This window comes from Colletotrichum abscissum, assembly GCF_030869225.1.
Source record: "Colletotrichum abscissum strain IMI 504890 chromosome Unknown Scaffold_8.1, whole genome shotgun sequence".
NCBI lineage: Eukaryota > Fungi > Ascomycota > Sordariomycetes > Glomerellales > Glomerellaceae > Colletotrichum > Colletotrichum abscissum.
This window is the reverse complement of record NW_026850525.1, coordinates 1,457,915-1,471,728: the sequence shown is the minus strand read 5'-3', so window position 1 is coordinate 1,471,728 and position 13,814 is coordinate 1,457,915. Positions and strand designations below refer to the sequence as shown.

The 13,814-nt window shown below is 53.9% G+C and overlaps 5 protein-coding genes across 5 annotated transcripts; 4 read left to right on the top strand and 1 right to left on the bottom strand.

Moving 5' to 3' along the window:
• Positions 1-98: 98 nt before the first annotated feature.
• CABS01_04481 (uncharacterized protein) lies at positions 99-895 on the top strand (the record flags this gene model as incomplete). Its single annotated transcript, XM_060537852.1, has 3 exons — positions 99-177; positions 535-688; positions 772-895. 3 exons carry the CDS (start codon positions 99-101, stop codon positions 893-895), a joined length of 357 nt encoding a protein of 118 aa, XP_060390697.1.
• CABS01_04482 (uncharacterized protein) lies at positions 305-814 on the bottom strand (the record flags this gene model as incomplete). Its single annotated transcript, XM_060537853.1, has 1 exon — positions 305-814. The coding sequence occupies one exon, from the start codon at positions 812-814 to the stop codon at positions 305-307; it is 510 nt and encodes a 169-aa protein (XP_060390698.1).
• Positions 896-1,207: 312 nt separating the features above from the next.
• CABS01_04480 (uncharacterized protein) lies at positions 1,208-2,133 on the top strand (the record flags this gene model as incomplete). The annotated part of the gene is made up of 2 exons (XM_060537851.1): positions 1,208-1,263; positions 1,464-2,133. 2 exons carry the CDS (start codon positions 1,208-1,210, stop codon positions 2,131-2,133), a joined length of 726 nt encoding a protein of 241 aa, XP_060390696.1.
• A 5,604-nt stretch (positions 2,134-7,737) lies between these two features.
• On the top strand, positions 7,738-11,165 carry CABS01_04479 (DEAD/DEAH box helicase; the record flags this gene model as incomplete). Its single annotated transcript, XM_060537850.1, has 12 exons — positions 7,738-8,122; positions 8,291-8,556; positions 8,608-8,790; positions 8,849-9,298; positions 9,432-9,535; positions 9,588-9,815; positions 9,870-10,313; positions 10,360-10,587; positions 10,645-10,749; positions 10,804-10,888; positions 10,939-11,044; positions 11,128-11,165. The coding sequence occupies 12 exons, from the start codon at positions 7,738-7,740 to the stop codon at positions 11,163-11,165; spliced, it is 2,622 nt and encodes an 873-aa protein (XP_060390695.1).
• A 1,181-nt stretch (positions 11,166-12,346) lies between these two features.
• On the top strand, positions 12,347-13,738 carry CABS01_04478 (uncharacterized protein; the record flags this gene model as incomplete). The annotated part of the gene is made up of 1 exon (XM_060537849.1): positions 12,347-13,738. One exon carries the CDS (start codon positions 12,347-12,349, stop codon positions 13,736-13,738), a length of 1,392 nt encoding a protein of 463 aa, XP_060390694.1.
• Between the last annotated feature and the right edge of the window lie 76 nt (positions 13,739-13,814).

Genomic DNA, 13,814 nt, shown 5'->3' with positions numbered 1-13,814 from the left:
TGTCGGGGCCCTTCCCGCGGGTGACGAGATGCAAGAGGGCCGACAGGGTGAAGTTCGTCTGCAAGGCGGCGGAGGCTCCGATCCATAGGCTGAGCCAGATGGGACCCGACGTCGACTTATCCGGTGAGGCAGGCGGCCGTGAGCCAGACGCAACCCATGAGATGGAGATGGATATGTGTGAGTGACCGTGTCGAGGTGTGGAAGAACGGTATATGTAAAAGGCTTGGAGCTCTATGGACCAGAAAAGAAAGTCGCGGGGGGAAGGCGCGTGGAGGTAGTGACGCGGGTGAGTGTGGAATTTGGATTATGAATGTGGGAGAAGTAGAGATGTGCGTCTGGGTTTGAGCGTGGTGGGCGGTGGTGGTGGTGATGGGTGAGGTGAGGTGAAGTGAAGTGAGTGAGGTGTGGTGGTGTAGATGAATGAGAATGTGAGTGTGAGAGACGAGACGATGGAAAAGCAAAGGGCGAGTGAGAAGCTGGGACCCCAGTAGGTAGGAAACCGACGAGGAAGGTTCGACGGATCCGCGCGACCAGGGAGAATGGAAGCAATGGAGCCAGCTGGAGAGCCGAAATCGAGCGTGTTTGTGAAGGTGGTCAAGATGGGCCAGGGAGGAAGTGATGTGGAAAGGAAGGAAGGAGACGGGAAGAAGAAGATGGGTCCAGGTCCAGACAAGCGGGAGGCAAAATGGTAAGAAACGTCGAAGAAGGTCGACCGACCCCGTACCTGCCTTTTGTTCTGAGGTGTGTAGGTGTACGGTGTACCTTTCATAGCAGCGCCGGCATGGCACCAAGTCCCGTCCAGGTCCAGGTCCATGTCCATGTCCAGGACCAGCAACCACAGCAGAGTAAAGCAAAGCAAAGCAAAAGCACCACGCACCGACGAACCTGCACCTGATCCGTCTTTACCTCATCCACTTGCCTACCGATAGATTGGCCTACCTGCTCTTCCCACCTTAACCTGGCTTTGCGACTTGCCTTGTCTTGCCTCATCCATAAATCTGGGCTGCCGCTACGGAGACCGACTGCTACGATGGATGGCTCCCACTGCCGCAACGCAATGAAGTCGGGTGGGTATGTAGCTCTCCCCAGCTAATCTATGGCAAGGTACTCACACACACGGGGCAAGGGCCCAGGGACTTTGATGGGACAAGTAGTATTAATATGGGAGAATGGGGGGAGGGAGAGAGAGTGCGTGTGTGCGCGCCATATGGAAATCTGGAAATGTACGGATACGTACCTGCGTACCGACAGACCAATGCTAAGGTAAGCTAAAGTACCTAATGCCTCTCCAGTCCCGTCTGGGCCAGCAGGGCGGCAGCGGGAGCAGGAAAGAAGCAACAGCAGCAACAGAAGCAGGAGAGAGAGAAAGCAGCAGCGGCAGGCCCCCCTCGCTCTCTTTTTTTTTTTCTCTCTTGCGGATGGATGGGGCTGCGTGGGAGGTGAGAAGTATCGATCTGCTGCAGGTCGGGGAATGCTACTCACGGCTACACACAAAGTACGCGCAACTCTGGGTATCGATACGTCCCCGCGACCTGCATGATACAGATGGATCCACTCTGTACCTCTGTACCCGCTCCCGCAGTCATCACTCTCGCACCAAAGACCGGGCAAGGGCCCGGCGACCTCACACCTCACCACAGGCTTGCCAACGCCGCAGAATCCAACCGCACGCCCCCCGTCCATCTCACCACCCGTTGCCTTCTATCAGATCGTCACCGTACTTTTGCTGCGGTTATTGCTCTTCGTTCAGTTTCTTCAATCGATTCCAAGGGTCTAGCCCCGAACTCAGTCAAAGCAAGTCATAGTTTTACTCATTCGCGTCCGCAGAGGTGCGCGCGAGTGTATGTGCGTGACGGAGGGAGGGAAAAGAGACGACAGATTCCATCGATTGAGTGCGGCACCTTCAAGGTAAGGTTGTCAAGGAAATATCCCACAAGAGGAGAAAGAGACACAGAAACAGATGGGGAGTGGGAAAGAAAGCGAAAGTGTGAGTGGACGATGCCCAAGACCTGCATGAGGCGACGTCTGTCCCTCCGCACGCGCGCCCTCTTTCTCTGTCTCTGTCTCTCTCTCTCTCGCGCGCTCGCTCTCTCTCTCTTCCTATGGTCTCCGTCGTCTCCTGTCCCTGTCTAACTACACTAGCAAAATAGCCATGTCTCTGTCTCTCCGTGTCCCGCTCACTCGCTCGCTCGCTTCGTAGCTAAGGTATTGACGTACCTTGGCTGGTACCCGTTCTCCGTGCATACGCTACCCTGCCTTCATCGGACATCAGATACCTTGCCCCGACCACATCTCTTGCTATCCGACTTGCCGAATCAATTCTGGATAAATTACATCTCGCACCTTGTGCCATCAAATCGCGCCAGCAACTTGGCCTCATCCGATGCGAGCTATCAGTCTCTTCAGTTTGCTTCGCTCGCGATCAAGTCGAGTTAACGACGTTGACGTTCAGAGAGCCTGCCGGCCGGGGCTAGCTGGCTCGTTGGGTCTGGGTATGGGTCGGGGTTCTACGCACACAGTACTTGGCATGGAAGTACGAGTACTTTGGCAGACACGCAGCGCAGCGCGGCACGAGGCGACTGCCTGGGCATTTCATGGCAAGGTGCGAGAAAGTCACTTTTGGCTGTCTTTTTTTCACCACACAATTGTTACCTAGCAGGACCATGCCCATCCTGTCTGTCCCTCCATCTCGCCATCTGTTTTGGCACTTTCCCTGCAGTTTTGACATCGCCCGCCTTTCCTAGCCGACTAGTTCTCCTTCCTGCTTTCCTCCTTCACTTTCATTCCCAATCGCGCCTGCCTTTGAATCTGGTCAAGGTATCGACAGTCTTTCCTCTTCAACTCTTATGTCACATCACTCAATTTACATCTCAAACGTTGTCCGGCATCATCCAGTCAAATCTTGATCAGCATCTTGATCGTCTTGACCTGAAGAGCCACCGCGATATCTTTCCTGCTCCTCATCCGGTGACAAAGAGCACAGCAAAGGAATGCAGGTGCGAAGGCCCTCATAGGGACTGACAACATTGACTATCGCAGTCGCCGCGCCTCCTCTGCCTCAATTGTTGCTTGCTGATTGAAGGCTGCTGCTTATGTTCAACAGGCTAACGACTCGCCTACTTCTTCCTTCGATGCCCTTCCTAGGTTCGTTGCACCCCCGGCTTGTCCAACCCTGTGGAAACGAAGGGCTCCCTACCACGTAGGGATGTGCCCACGAGATGTCGTCCATACCCCCGTCATCATCCATGTGTGTCGGTTCCATTTCCATCCCACCTCCTGGGATACTCAGTGGCTCTTGGCCGCCCACCCCAATATCAAATCAACAGCACCTCCTGCTCTCGCCGTCTAGCGCCTGGGTTTTCCCTCTCTTTCGCCTTTCCTCAATCAAATAGGCGCCTTTTCAACCGAGCCTGTTTCTGCTTTCCTAGCCAACTATGTCTGTATTCGCATATTGCTCCAGGCTGGCCGATCGACGCCCTACATTAGATGGCTGTCTTCTCCACAAAATGGTGGCCGCATGAGGTGGTCACTTCTGGCTCAACTTGACCTGCACACCAACCGGATGGGACGGTGCCTCATTAATGACACCCAACTTCATACGTATGCTCTCTTCCCTTGGTACTCTTTTTCTTACCCCCCATTATCCAATTTTCTTCCCCTTTCCAATCAGTCATAGCATGACTTCGGACAACAGACCGACCGTATTGATCCGCCATTCCCTACTACGATTTTCGCACTGAGCTTGGTTATGTGCATCAAAGCCCTGTCAAACTTATATGCACGACATGGGGGTAACAAATTCCGGAGGTTATCACGGCAACGCTTCCAATGTCCCCCGCTGTCGGTATTGAGCACCCTTCCTTTGCCACCCTCACCCCTTTCCTTAATCTGAACCTCACCTCTCGGCGGATTATCCCATCGTGTACCAGTTCGCCTGGCATGCAATCTGGGTTTGTGTCAATTACCAGCCCCAGCACTGGTTGTAAACCCAGCCAAGTCGAGACACAGCTGATGCTTCTGATGGGTGCAATTCCACATCGTCAATATCTTCCTAATAATCACTATTCTGCGGAATCAAATGACATGGATTTTTGCACGTGAGCTGTGCGGATACGGCACGTTGTTGGTGGCAGATCAGCCTTGGGCCTCGACCATGTTTGCATCGGTCTTTAGCTTCTTGGGAAACCTACACTCTGAGTTACCGTCTGACACTGTAACGTTCTCATATGAAATGGCGGGTCGCCCAAGCCATGCAACCAAGTTTCCCGTCTGAGAATCAATGAGAGGTAAAGAGCGACAGTTTCAATCAGCAGAGCGAGAGCTGCATCGACAGAGCAGTCAGATGCCGACCGTTGCCCGCCCAGCTTCCGAGGCAAGGCGCGCGCACCACCACACAGAGCACTTGAGGACTACAGATGAGATCGAGGCACACTGGGTCCCGCTCCCGCATTCTCGGGACTTGTTCTTAGGCGAGTGCAATATCCTATTGACGTTTCTGGCGACCGTCCGGTTTGAAGACACATCAGCGCAAACAATACTACGATGTGTTTCAAAGTTCAAACCACAAGCCAGCTCGACCCATTCCCTCCTGGCACGGAGACTCAGCGCGCTGAGGTTTAAGGCGTCGTGGGGAGACAGGTAAGGTACGTAGTACATGGTCATGTATCCCAACGGATACGTACCGACTTGGACGTCGGAGTGGAGCCGCAAGGGACCGCTGGCAGACGACTAAGAGGTACGTATCCTTCCTCCACCATTCCAGGAGTTGCGGCACTACCTTACCTAAGACAACTCGAACGTACCTTATCCCAACGATGATGGGAGACCTGGAGGAACCTTTCTCTCTCGTTCTCTCACCTCCAAGACACTTGTTTTGAAGGTTTTACACAATCGGTGTCAGGACCTTCAAATCAGTTTTATTTGAAGAGTGAAACAAAAGGGCACTACTTGCTTTTGTCTCTAGCAGAGATACTGCGGAGTGAAGTTGGTGCTTTCACAGCTTGGGCCACGACCGCGCCGCAAGCCATCGGCGGCAGCGACCGCATCGCGCGAAACAAACGGGGGGCCAGCCTCGGCGAGCGCGACTAATGAGGTGAGGAGTTCTCCGTGGTGTGCAATCGACAACGGGTGTGTACACCCACAAGGCGTACAAGCAGCTGCTTCCAATCTAAGTCTGGATTGTGCAGCCCTGGAGCCGAACGACGAATGGGCCACGTCTTTCTTCTTATGAGCCAAAAATCCATTTACCCCCTTTGTCGCCATCGAATGCTCTCTCTCTGGCGATGGGGATATCCTGCCATTCCATTTGCTGGGTTTCTCAGCAATGTCCACGATATCGAATCCCACCCTTAGCTACGTGTGGCTACCTTGGTCGGAAATACAAGCAGTTCGTTCACGAGTCAATCGAGCGCCCACATTTCAGCATCGCGCACAGCTTTCCACGATTGCTCTCAAGGGAACATATAAGATGAAAAGGATTGAAACGACCAAAATCGTGATGGCTGCCCGGAGTGCTTCTGTCGACTGGATATTATTTGGACGCAATGGCTTTCGCGATCGGTGGTGAAGCCCACTAGCGGCAGACGGGGGACGTCAGAAAAACCAGATAAGATTGACCGCATTTGTCGGTTGGTCCGGCACGCCGCACAAGAGAGGGAAAAAAGGAAGGGCACCACATGCCACATGTTGCCAGGGGCCGATCGCTGACCAGCAACAAGCGCATTCCCGGCCATTTCCAATCACTCCTAATCTACCGGCTTCCAAGTTATGCGCTGCCTTGAACCCCGACTCGTTTCATCGAATGGAACCCAAGGTCAATACTGCGTATGCAACTTAGGCAGTGGGAGAGCGCGACATTTTTATCGTGAAGATCCGACTTTCACTTAAATGTCAGCGGTAACGCACCAAGGCACACGAGGCAATCGCTCACCCGGTCGGACCAATGACCATATGCCCTGCGCCGAGTCATCGACGCCCCGACTGGAATTGACAATATTGGACCTCGAACCTGGCTGGGCCTGTGCCGGAGTTAGTCCCTACGCAGCATATGTCTGCCCTCGAATCTGGTGCTCCGAGCGTGACATGCACAAGGTATGTTCCAGCTGATGTACTGCTACTGGCTCTACAGGTGCAACTGGCTGTATCGATGTGGGAAAAGGTATAAGATGAAGGCCAAGACGTGGGATAGGCTTGACCGAGGTGGCAATTTTCGATGCAGTCATTGAGCTGCCAGTACATAGAGTCAGGCTTTAGCTCGCTGTATCCATCAGGTTGACGAATAGCCTCACTCTACGTCGGCGACAGTGTTGGTCATCGAAGGAGGGGAGCCCTTCTGGCTGACCATCTTCGTCATTGGGAGATGGGGTCGTGATCACTGGTGGTGGCAGGCCATGACGGAGCGTTAAGGGATATGTGGGGCCAACTTGAGGATCCCTGTATTGTGACAGGGTCTTGCTCCTCACCAAAGCTAGGCATTGGGGACCCGATACTTTCCATTCCCTTACCTTACCTTACTGTGTATAATCCTTACCGTATGGTTCCAATGCTCCAATACCACTTGCTCTGGAACCTGGATCATCCTTCGCCCAAACGAATTTGTTCTGCGGTGTAGTTTGGGTTCCTGATGGCTGCTGCTGGCCACCTGTCCGGTGCCTCTTACAAAGGAACCGGACCCCCTTGCCCCCAACGCGCCCTGAGAGGCTGACCTGTCCCGCCCTGCCCTTTGTCTTTTCGACTGCGGGTTCTTGTCTTCCATTGCCAATGGTCGTTAAACGGAGACTACCTACCTAGACTTCTTCCCTCCGCACCCCCGATCTCATCCCGTCCAGTCTCTTACAGCTCAGACAAGCGCCCCCCCCCCCCCCCCCCCCCCCCCCCCCCCCCCCCCCCCCCCCCCCCCCCCCCCCCCCCCCCCCTCCCCCCCCCCCCCCCCCCCCCCCCCCCCCCCCCTCCCCCCCCCCCCCCCCCCCCCTCCCTCCCACCCCACAACCCCCCCCCCCCCCCCCCCCCGGGGCCAAGCGAACTTGGTCTCCCCTCAAAATCTAATCATCACTTGGGGCAGCCCGTAGCCCCCATCGGCTCAAGGTTATCTAGCCCAGTCCCTGACTGCCTACCTTAGTCGGCCCCGATTCCAACAGATTTCTGCAACAGCGATGGAAGGTCAGTGCCATGTCTGGTCTATGGAGTAAGGTAGGTAGTCAGCCACGCAGGTCACCAGTGGTACTCCACCAGACTGGGTGTGAGAAGTGTGGCTCGGCCTCAAGTGGGGGCGGTCTGACCGGTGCGTCTAGAGTACGTATTTGCGACCCCGTCGACCGGCCGATTCCAGAAGCTCGACTTTCACCTGGTGGTTAAATTTCGGGCGGCACATGAGGTAATACCTGCCACACCGGCCGTCTTCCGTCACGGTGCTGATGCTGAGGTAACCAAACCACATCCTCCAACACATGATTTCGCGTGGCCCAGCAGAAGCGGGTCATCCCTGCTGCTGCCTTCCACACGTTCTGCAGGACGCGCTTTCCCCAATTTTTATCAACAAGCGTTGCATCACCAACAGGAAGTAGCTGCCTGCCGATGCAGTCCCATGCACAACAACATTCAAGTCTGATGCTGGGACCCGTTCCATTTCACTTCTCTGCTCGTCCTTTTGCTGCCTTGGCTTTTGCATCTAACTGCAAATTTGGATTTGCCCTGTTTCAATGGACTGCATTTTGACGTTTGGTGACATCTTGCTTCACAATGGCCACTAATAACAGCATCTGGCACAAAACATCCGTCGAGGTTGCCGAGGAGCAAGGCCGGAGATATCACGCCGTGACAACCACAATTGCTGGGCAGAAACGACCTCGTGCTGAGTCTGCCCATCCCACTGCGCCGAAACCAACAATCTTGCCCAGTCACACCTCGCTAGTGCAGAGAGCATCAAGTTTACCACCTGGGCCCCCGAAGCTTGTCGCGAGCCCGATCATCTCATTGAGCCCGGCGGCTACTCAAGGTCCATCTGAATACACACAGCGAAGAGAGCTTCAGCCCACGCCTTCGTCGTCTTCGGATCCCTTACTCGCTCTTGCCCATCCGTATTATGGACTTCCACGTTCCTTGGTCCGGAACTTCTACAGCCTGGGTATCAAAATAATGTATCCATGGCAAAAAGCATGCCTTCGCGGACCGGGGCTTCTCGCTGGCGAAAGAAACCTCGTTTATAGTGCTCCGACCGGAGGTGGAAAGTCTCTCGTGGCTGACGGCAAGTTCGTCCATCATTCTAGCTGACACAGGACTGACTAGACGACAGTTTTGATGCTGAAGAGGGTGCTCGAGGAAAAGAACGCCAAGGTCCTTTTGGTTCTACCCTATGTCGCCCTTGTACAGGAAAAGGTCCGTTGGCTTCGAAACATCGTCCAGGGCGTAATGAAACCAAAAGATGAGATTGACGACGAAAAACGCATCTGGAGGCAGCGAGCAGACGAAGGCACGATCAGGGTCATTGGGTTCTTTGGGGGAAGCAAGATTAAGCCAACTTGGTCCGACTTTGACATTGGCGTGTGTACCATAGAGAAGGTGGGAAGCATGCGGCCTACGCCTTGGATTCAGCTAACTTTGACCCGACAGGCCAACGCACTTGTCAATACGGCGATAGATGATTGCACCATTAAACATTTAAAGTCAGTTGTCCTTGACGAACTTCACATGATCGACGATGACCATCGCGGGTATCTGATGGAATTAATGGGCACAAAGTTGCTCACCCTGCCTCAACCGGTGCAAATCATCGGCATGAGCGCTACCATGTCTGTGGGTGCGATCTTGCTGCAGATTTTCAGCCACGGCATATTCTGACACGACATCTTAGAACATCAGTCTCTTGGCTACGTGGCTGGGAGCTCATTCGTATGAAACGCGCTATCGTCCAGTGCCGATCGAAGAACATCTCGTTTACGAGGGCAACATATACCCAGCGACAACGACAAGCGAGCTGCTGAAGACGGCCAAGAACCTTAATACAGCCACTCAAAAGACGGGATCAAGAGCCACAAGACGCATAGAACCTTCCGGTCACAAGGAATTCCAAGATCCCGTACTCAACGCTGTTGTTTCACTTGCTAGCGAGACTGCTAACGCTGGCTACGGAGCCTTGGTCTTCGCCAGCAGTCGTTACGGCTGTGAAGCAGACGCCCGTTGGATTGCCAAAGTCATGCCTGCTCTAGACGAGCTCGAATCTGGTCTAGTTGAGAAGAGGACTGAACTCATGGCCGAGTTGCGTAGTCTCGGAACAGGTATCGATCCTGTTCTGGAAGAGACGGTACCCATGGGCGTTGCATTTCACCGTCAGTCCAACCACGAAACTTTGACAAGCTTAAGAACTAACATACTCATATTAAGATGTCAGTTTACATTAGATGCCGTGTCATCGAATCAGTAGCTAAATGTTGCAGGCGGGTCTTACCACGGAAGAACGAGACATCATCGCCAATGCATACGATGCTGGGACACTCAAAGTGTGTGTAGCAACATGTAGCTTAGCAGCTGGCATAAACTTGTAAGTCCAGTGGTGTGGCACAATCGTGTGTTGATTTGCTGACAGCTTTGAGGCCGGCACGACGAGTAATTCTTCACAATGCTCGTATGGGAAGAGATTTTGTAGGGCCATCGATGCTCAGACAGATGCGTGGACGGGCCGGTCGCAAGGGAAAGGACGAAGTCGGAGAAACCTACCTGTGCTGCCGAAAGGACGATCTTGAGCAGGTTGTCGACTTGATGCACGCTGAGATACCGCAAATCACAAGCGGGTTGATGACGGACAGAAAGCGAATACAAAGGTCAGAGACTCGGCATAAACGCGCAGTAGTATCCATCGTGCTAACAGTACTCAGAGCACTTTTGGAAGTCATTGCCATACGGTTAGCAACAAGCCGAGATGCGCTGGACGAGTACATAACAAAGACTTTGCTAAGCCACTCTGGGCCTCTGGAGTCCCTCCAAGACTGCGTCGAGGTCAGCCTCAGAAATCTGACGAACGTGGGCTTTGTGTCCGTAGACGACTGCGAGAACTACCAACCGACAAAACTTGGGAGGGCCATTGTGGCTTCTGCATTGGATCCTGAAGATGGTGTCTTCATCCACAAGGAACTGGAAAGGGCGCTTCAAGCATTTGTTATGGACGGAGAGATGCATATCCTTTACACTTTCACACCTGTCCAGGACTCTGGCATCAACATCAACTGGCAAGTCTTCAGGAACGAGATGGACAATATGGATGAAAGTGGACATAGAGTTCTCGGTTTCCTTGGGCTTAAGCGTGCTGTAATCAACCGGCTGTAGGTACCCCTCGCGCCCTTTTTTGATGTCGCTAACCGTGATCAGAGCGCAGGGTAGTGCACTCAAAGAAACGACTGCTGAGGAGAAAGAAGTAGTTCGTGTACACCGTCGGTTTTACATGGCCTTTCAATTACGAGACCTGTGTAACGAGATGCCCATCCACGTTGTGGCGCGAAAGTACGATGTGCCGCGAGGTGCCGTTCAAACCCTATCCCAAACTTGCAATGGGTTTGCGGCTGGAATGATCAAATTCTGCGAATACATGGATTGGGGGTAAGTCGAACTACGCGCCACACGGGTAGTAGATCAATCGCTAATCGCATCGGCCAGCGTTATGTCTGCTGCATTAGATCACTTTTCAGACCGTTTGAGAGCTGGGGCAAAAGCCGACTTGCTGGCCTTGGCAAAGATCACTTTTGTGAAGAGTCGGACAGCGTAAGTTGCGCGACCGGGGAATGCGTCGGAATATCGTCTAACTTTGTGGAACAGAAGAGTCTTTTGGGAGAACGGTTTTCGCAGCATTGCGGCCATCGCAAATGCTGATCCCAACGAGCTCCTACCAATTCTGATGCAGGTAAGCAGGCGACGGAACTCTTGATTGATAACAAACTCATTGTTTGACAGGCTCAACCAAGTAAATTGCGCATCAAGGAGCAGGAAAGTATCAAATACGAAGGAAAACTCATGGCCAAGGCCAGGGTCATCTCGGATTCGGCCAACCGACTGTGGCGTAAGTCAAACCGAGAGACATATCGGCGCCGTTGGTGGACTGTAAGTCGGGCTAGCACAGCAGCTGACTATACTTGCGTACAGGTATTCAAATGCAACAGGAAGTCTATGAGGAAGAATGACCAACATGTCGGAGGTTGTTGGCAACGGTTGGAGCGGCCTACAGCACGCTCTTTACTTGCAGCTTGGTAGCACCGCGGCCGTTACGAAGCTGGTACATCGTACCCGGGCATTTGGCTATGGTGCTCATAGGCTCTTTTTACTACCTCCCGCAATAGATGCGCATGCATGCCGTCGCACATCCGCCAATAATTGGTGACGAAGATGCCTAACCTGCATTGCATCGGATGGTGGCCCCTCCCACCGCATTCGCAGGGCCGGATATTAACGCGAAGTGCGTGTGATAGAGGGCCGCTCCCACCGCTACTCTGGGTCCCCGTGGCTTCTCAGTGGTCTGACTAGCCGCGATTTTGGAACAAAGCCGTAGACCGACAGCAACCAACACGAAAAAAAGGTGCAACGGTGTAAGACAACCAAACGCAACTCAGGTTCATCACATGGCACCCGCAGTACGGTGCTGCATTTGCCTGCGTCCCGTTCCGGAGGTGCGCATAGGTCCAGACAGGCACCCACACCAAGACTGACCTGGGTCCTAGACACCCACGGCGACGGCTTGCATAGGAAGCAGACCGAGGTGGGTGGCATTCCTGGGAATGTTCGCTAGAGAAATAGAGCCACAACCGATCGACCTAGGAATGGCAAACCCAGCGCAAATCCCGAGTGGCACCTGACATGCAATCGATTCTTCTATGCGACAACACAACCGTTCATGCGCGAGTTACACAGCAGGGGAGACGGGAAAAGCAAAGAATCTGACTCTGTCCCGAAAGGGTTTTGTCCGGCGGACCTCTAGTGACCGAGGTGCGCCTCGCCATAGGTAGTTGGCGGTCGCGCCCAGAAGGCTCGCGACCAACAAAGGTCTGACAGCCACCGCCCACCGAGCTACCCACCCTCATCCGTCTTGTTCGACATTTGCATATAGCTGTGGGTGTGGCTGCCTGACCTCGGTCTGGTACAAGTCTAAGCTATATGAAGCGGTTGTTCCTTGTCTCCGAAATGCGCTGTCATGTTCCTCTCTCTCCTTCTTGTTTTTGTTTTCTCGTGGTTCTTCGACTCGACTTGTTCATTTTCTCTTCTGGTCACCTGTTACAGCTCATCAGAAAACAAGATCGTGAGGTCCGGCCTCGCAACAGTTCCTACAGAGTCGAACTGATTCAACCTCGTACACTGACTGCATTGCGAAATGTCCACTCAGAGCCATGCCCATAGTGCTGGCGGGAGCAGTGCTGATGCAGATGATGCCGTTCGAACGCTGGGCGATGTTATGAGAGCACGACCGACCGGGTTCCCGGACGTCGTTGTCATCGATCAGACACATGAAGAGAACGAACGGAAAGATGATCCTAGCCCTAGCGAAGATTTGTGGCTCAGTTCAGCAGACGGTCGATACAGTTCGACCATCGTCCCCTTGCGAGTTGGACGAGCGCCGAATCAAGAGATTTTCCATGTACACAGAAATATCTTGCTAGCGACGGAATATTTCCGAAAAGCCCTTTGCGGAGATTTCAGAGAAGCTGAGGCCCAATCCATGGACTTTCCAGAAGAGGATCCGGCCATTTTCCACTTTCTCGTCGCCTTCCTCTACCAAAGAAGCTTTATTCCTATCAAGCCAGCAGCGTCAGCACTGGCTGTCGAGGCATCAGAACGAGGGAAAGCACAAGACTCTGGCTACCGAAGCGAATCGGAGTCGGAGGTGTCATCGTCGGAGGCCAGTGAGGCCAGTGCCAGAAGTCGAATCCGGGCGCAGAGGCGGCAACGGCGGCGGGAGCGGCAATGGGACCGCATGAACCGGAAACAGCCAGGTACACACCGCCCAGATTGCAGATGTCCGCGCTGCACCACAACCATCGGCCCGCCATGCTGGAACTGTGGCGTTGGTCGCGCAAGGCCGATTCCGGGCCACCTTCCGCCGCACATCATCAACCCTATGCCACCAGTGCGGCCCCTAGGTTTACAGCCACACAGCCGACGCCGTAGCCGACAGCAAGTCATCACACCGCCAGAGTCAACGCCCTCGGTCGGTTTGCCAGTCTCTACCAACGACGAGTATGCGGATGGCGACCGTATACGAGGCCAAGACATGCGGACTTTTCTGCTCACATACGAGCTAAGTCTAGAGGTATACATTGTTGCCAATAAATTCCTCATGGATGACTTCAAAACTGCGATCCAGCGTCACTGCATCGACATGCTCGAATCCGCCGGACCTGATGCAGCGCAGTCGATTGTGTTGCAACTTTGTTCGAAGCTCTACGCCGGCGTCCCTGAATCTGACCCATTATTGAGGATGATCTTTGCGCGCGTTGGCTTCTTACAGCCTCTGCTCTGGCAACGAGCGCCGCAGTTCACGTCGGAATTTCTGATTGGGCATCCAGAAGTTGCGGCTCTTATGCTCCGAGAGACAGCCATTCGAAGAGAGGAGGATCTAGGCAGTAGGGCGCTACCGTCCATGGAACGGGCGACGCACCCTCACGTCATGCCTATGTGGCCGGTTGCGCCGCCTATGCATCCTCATATGCGGCCTCCGCCGCCTCCGCCGCCGCATCATTGGCATCCAGGACCGTTTGGTGTTTAAGTGGTTAGGAAAAGGCACGGCTTTCTCTCGATGGAGTCTGCCCTATAGGGATTGTCTGCCATGGTTGTCTTGTTCA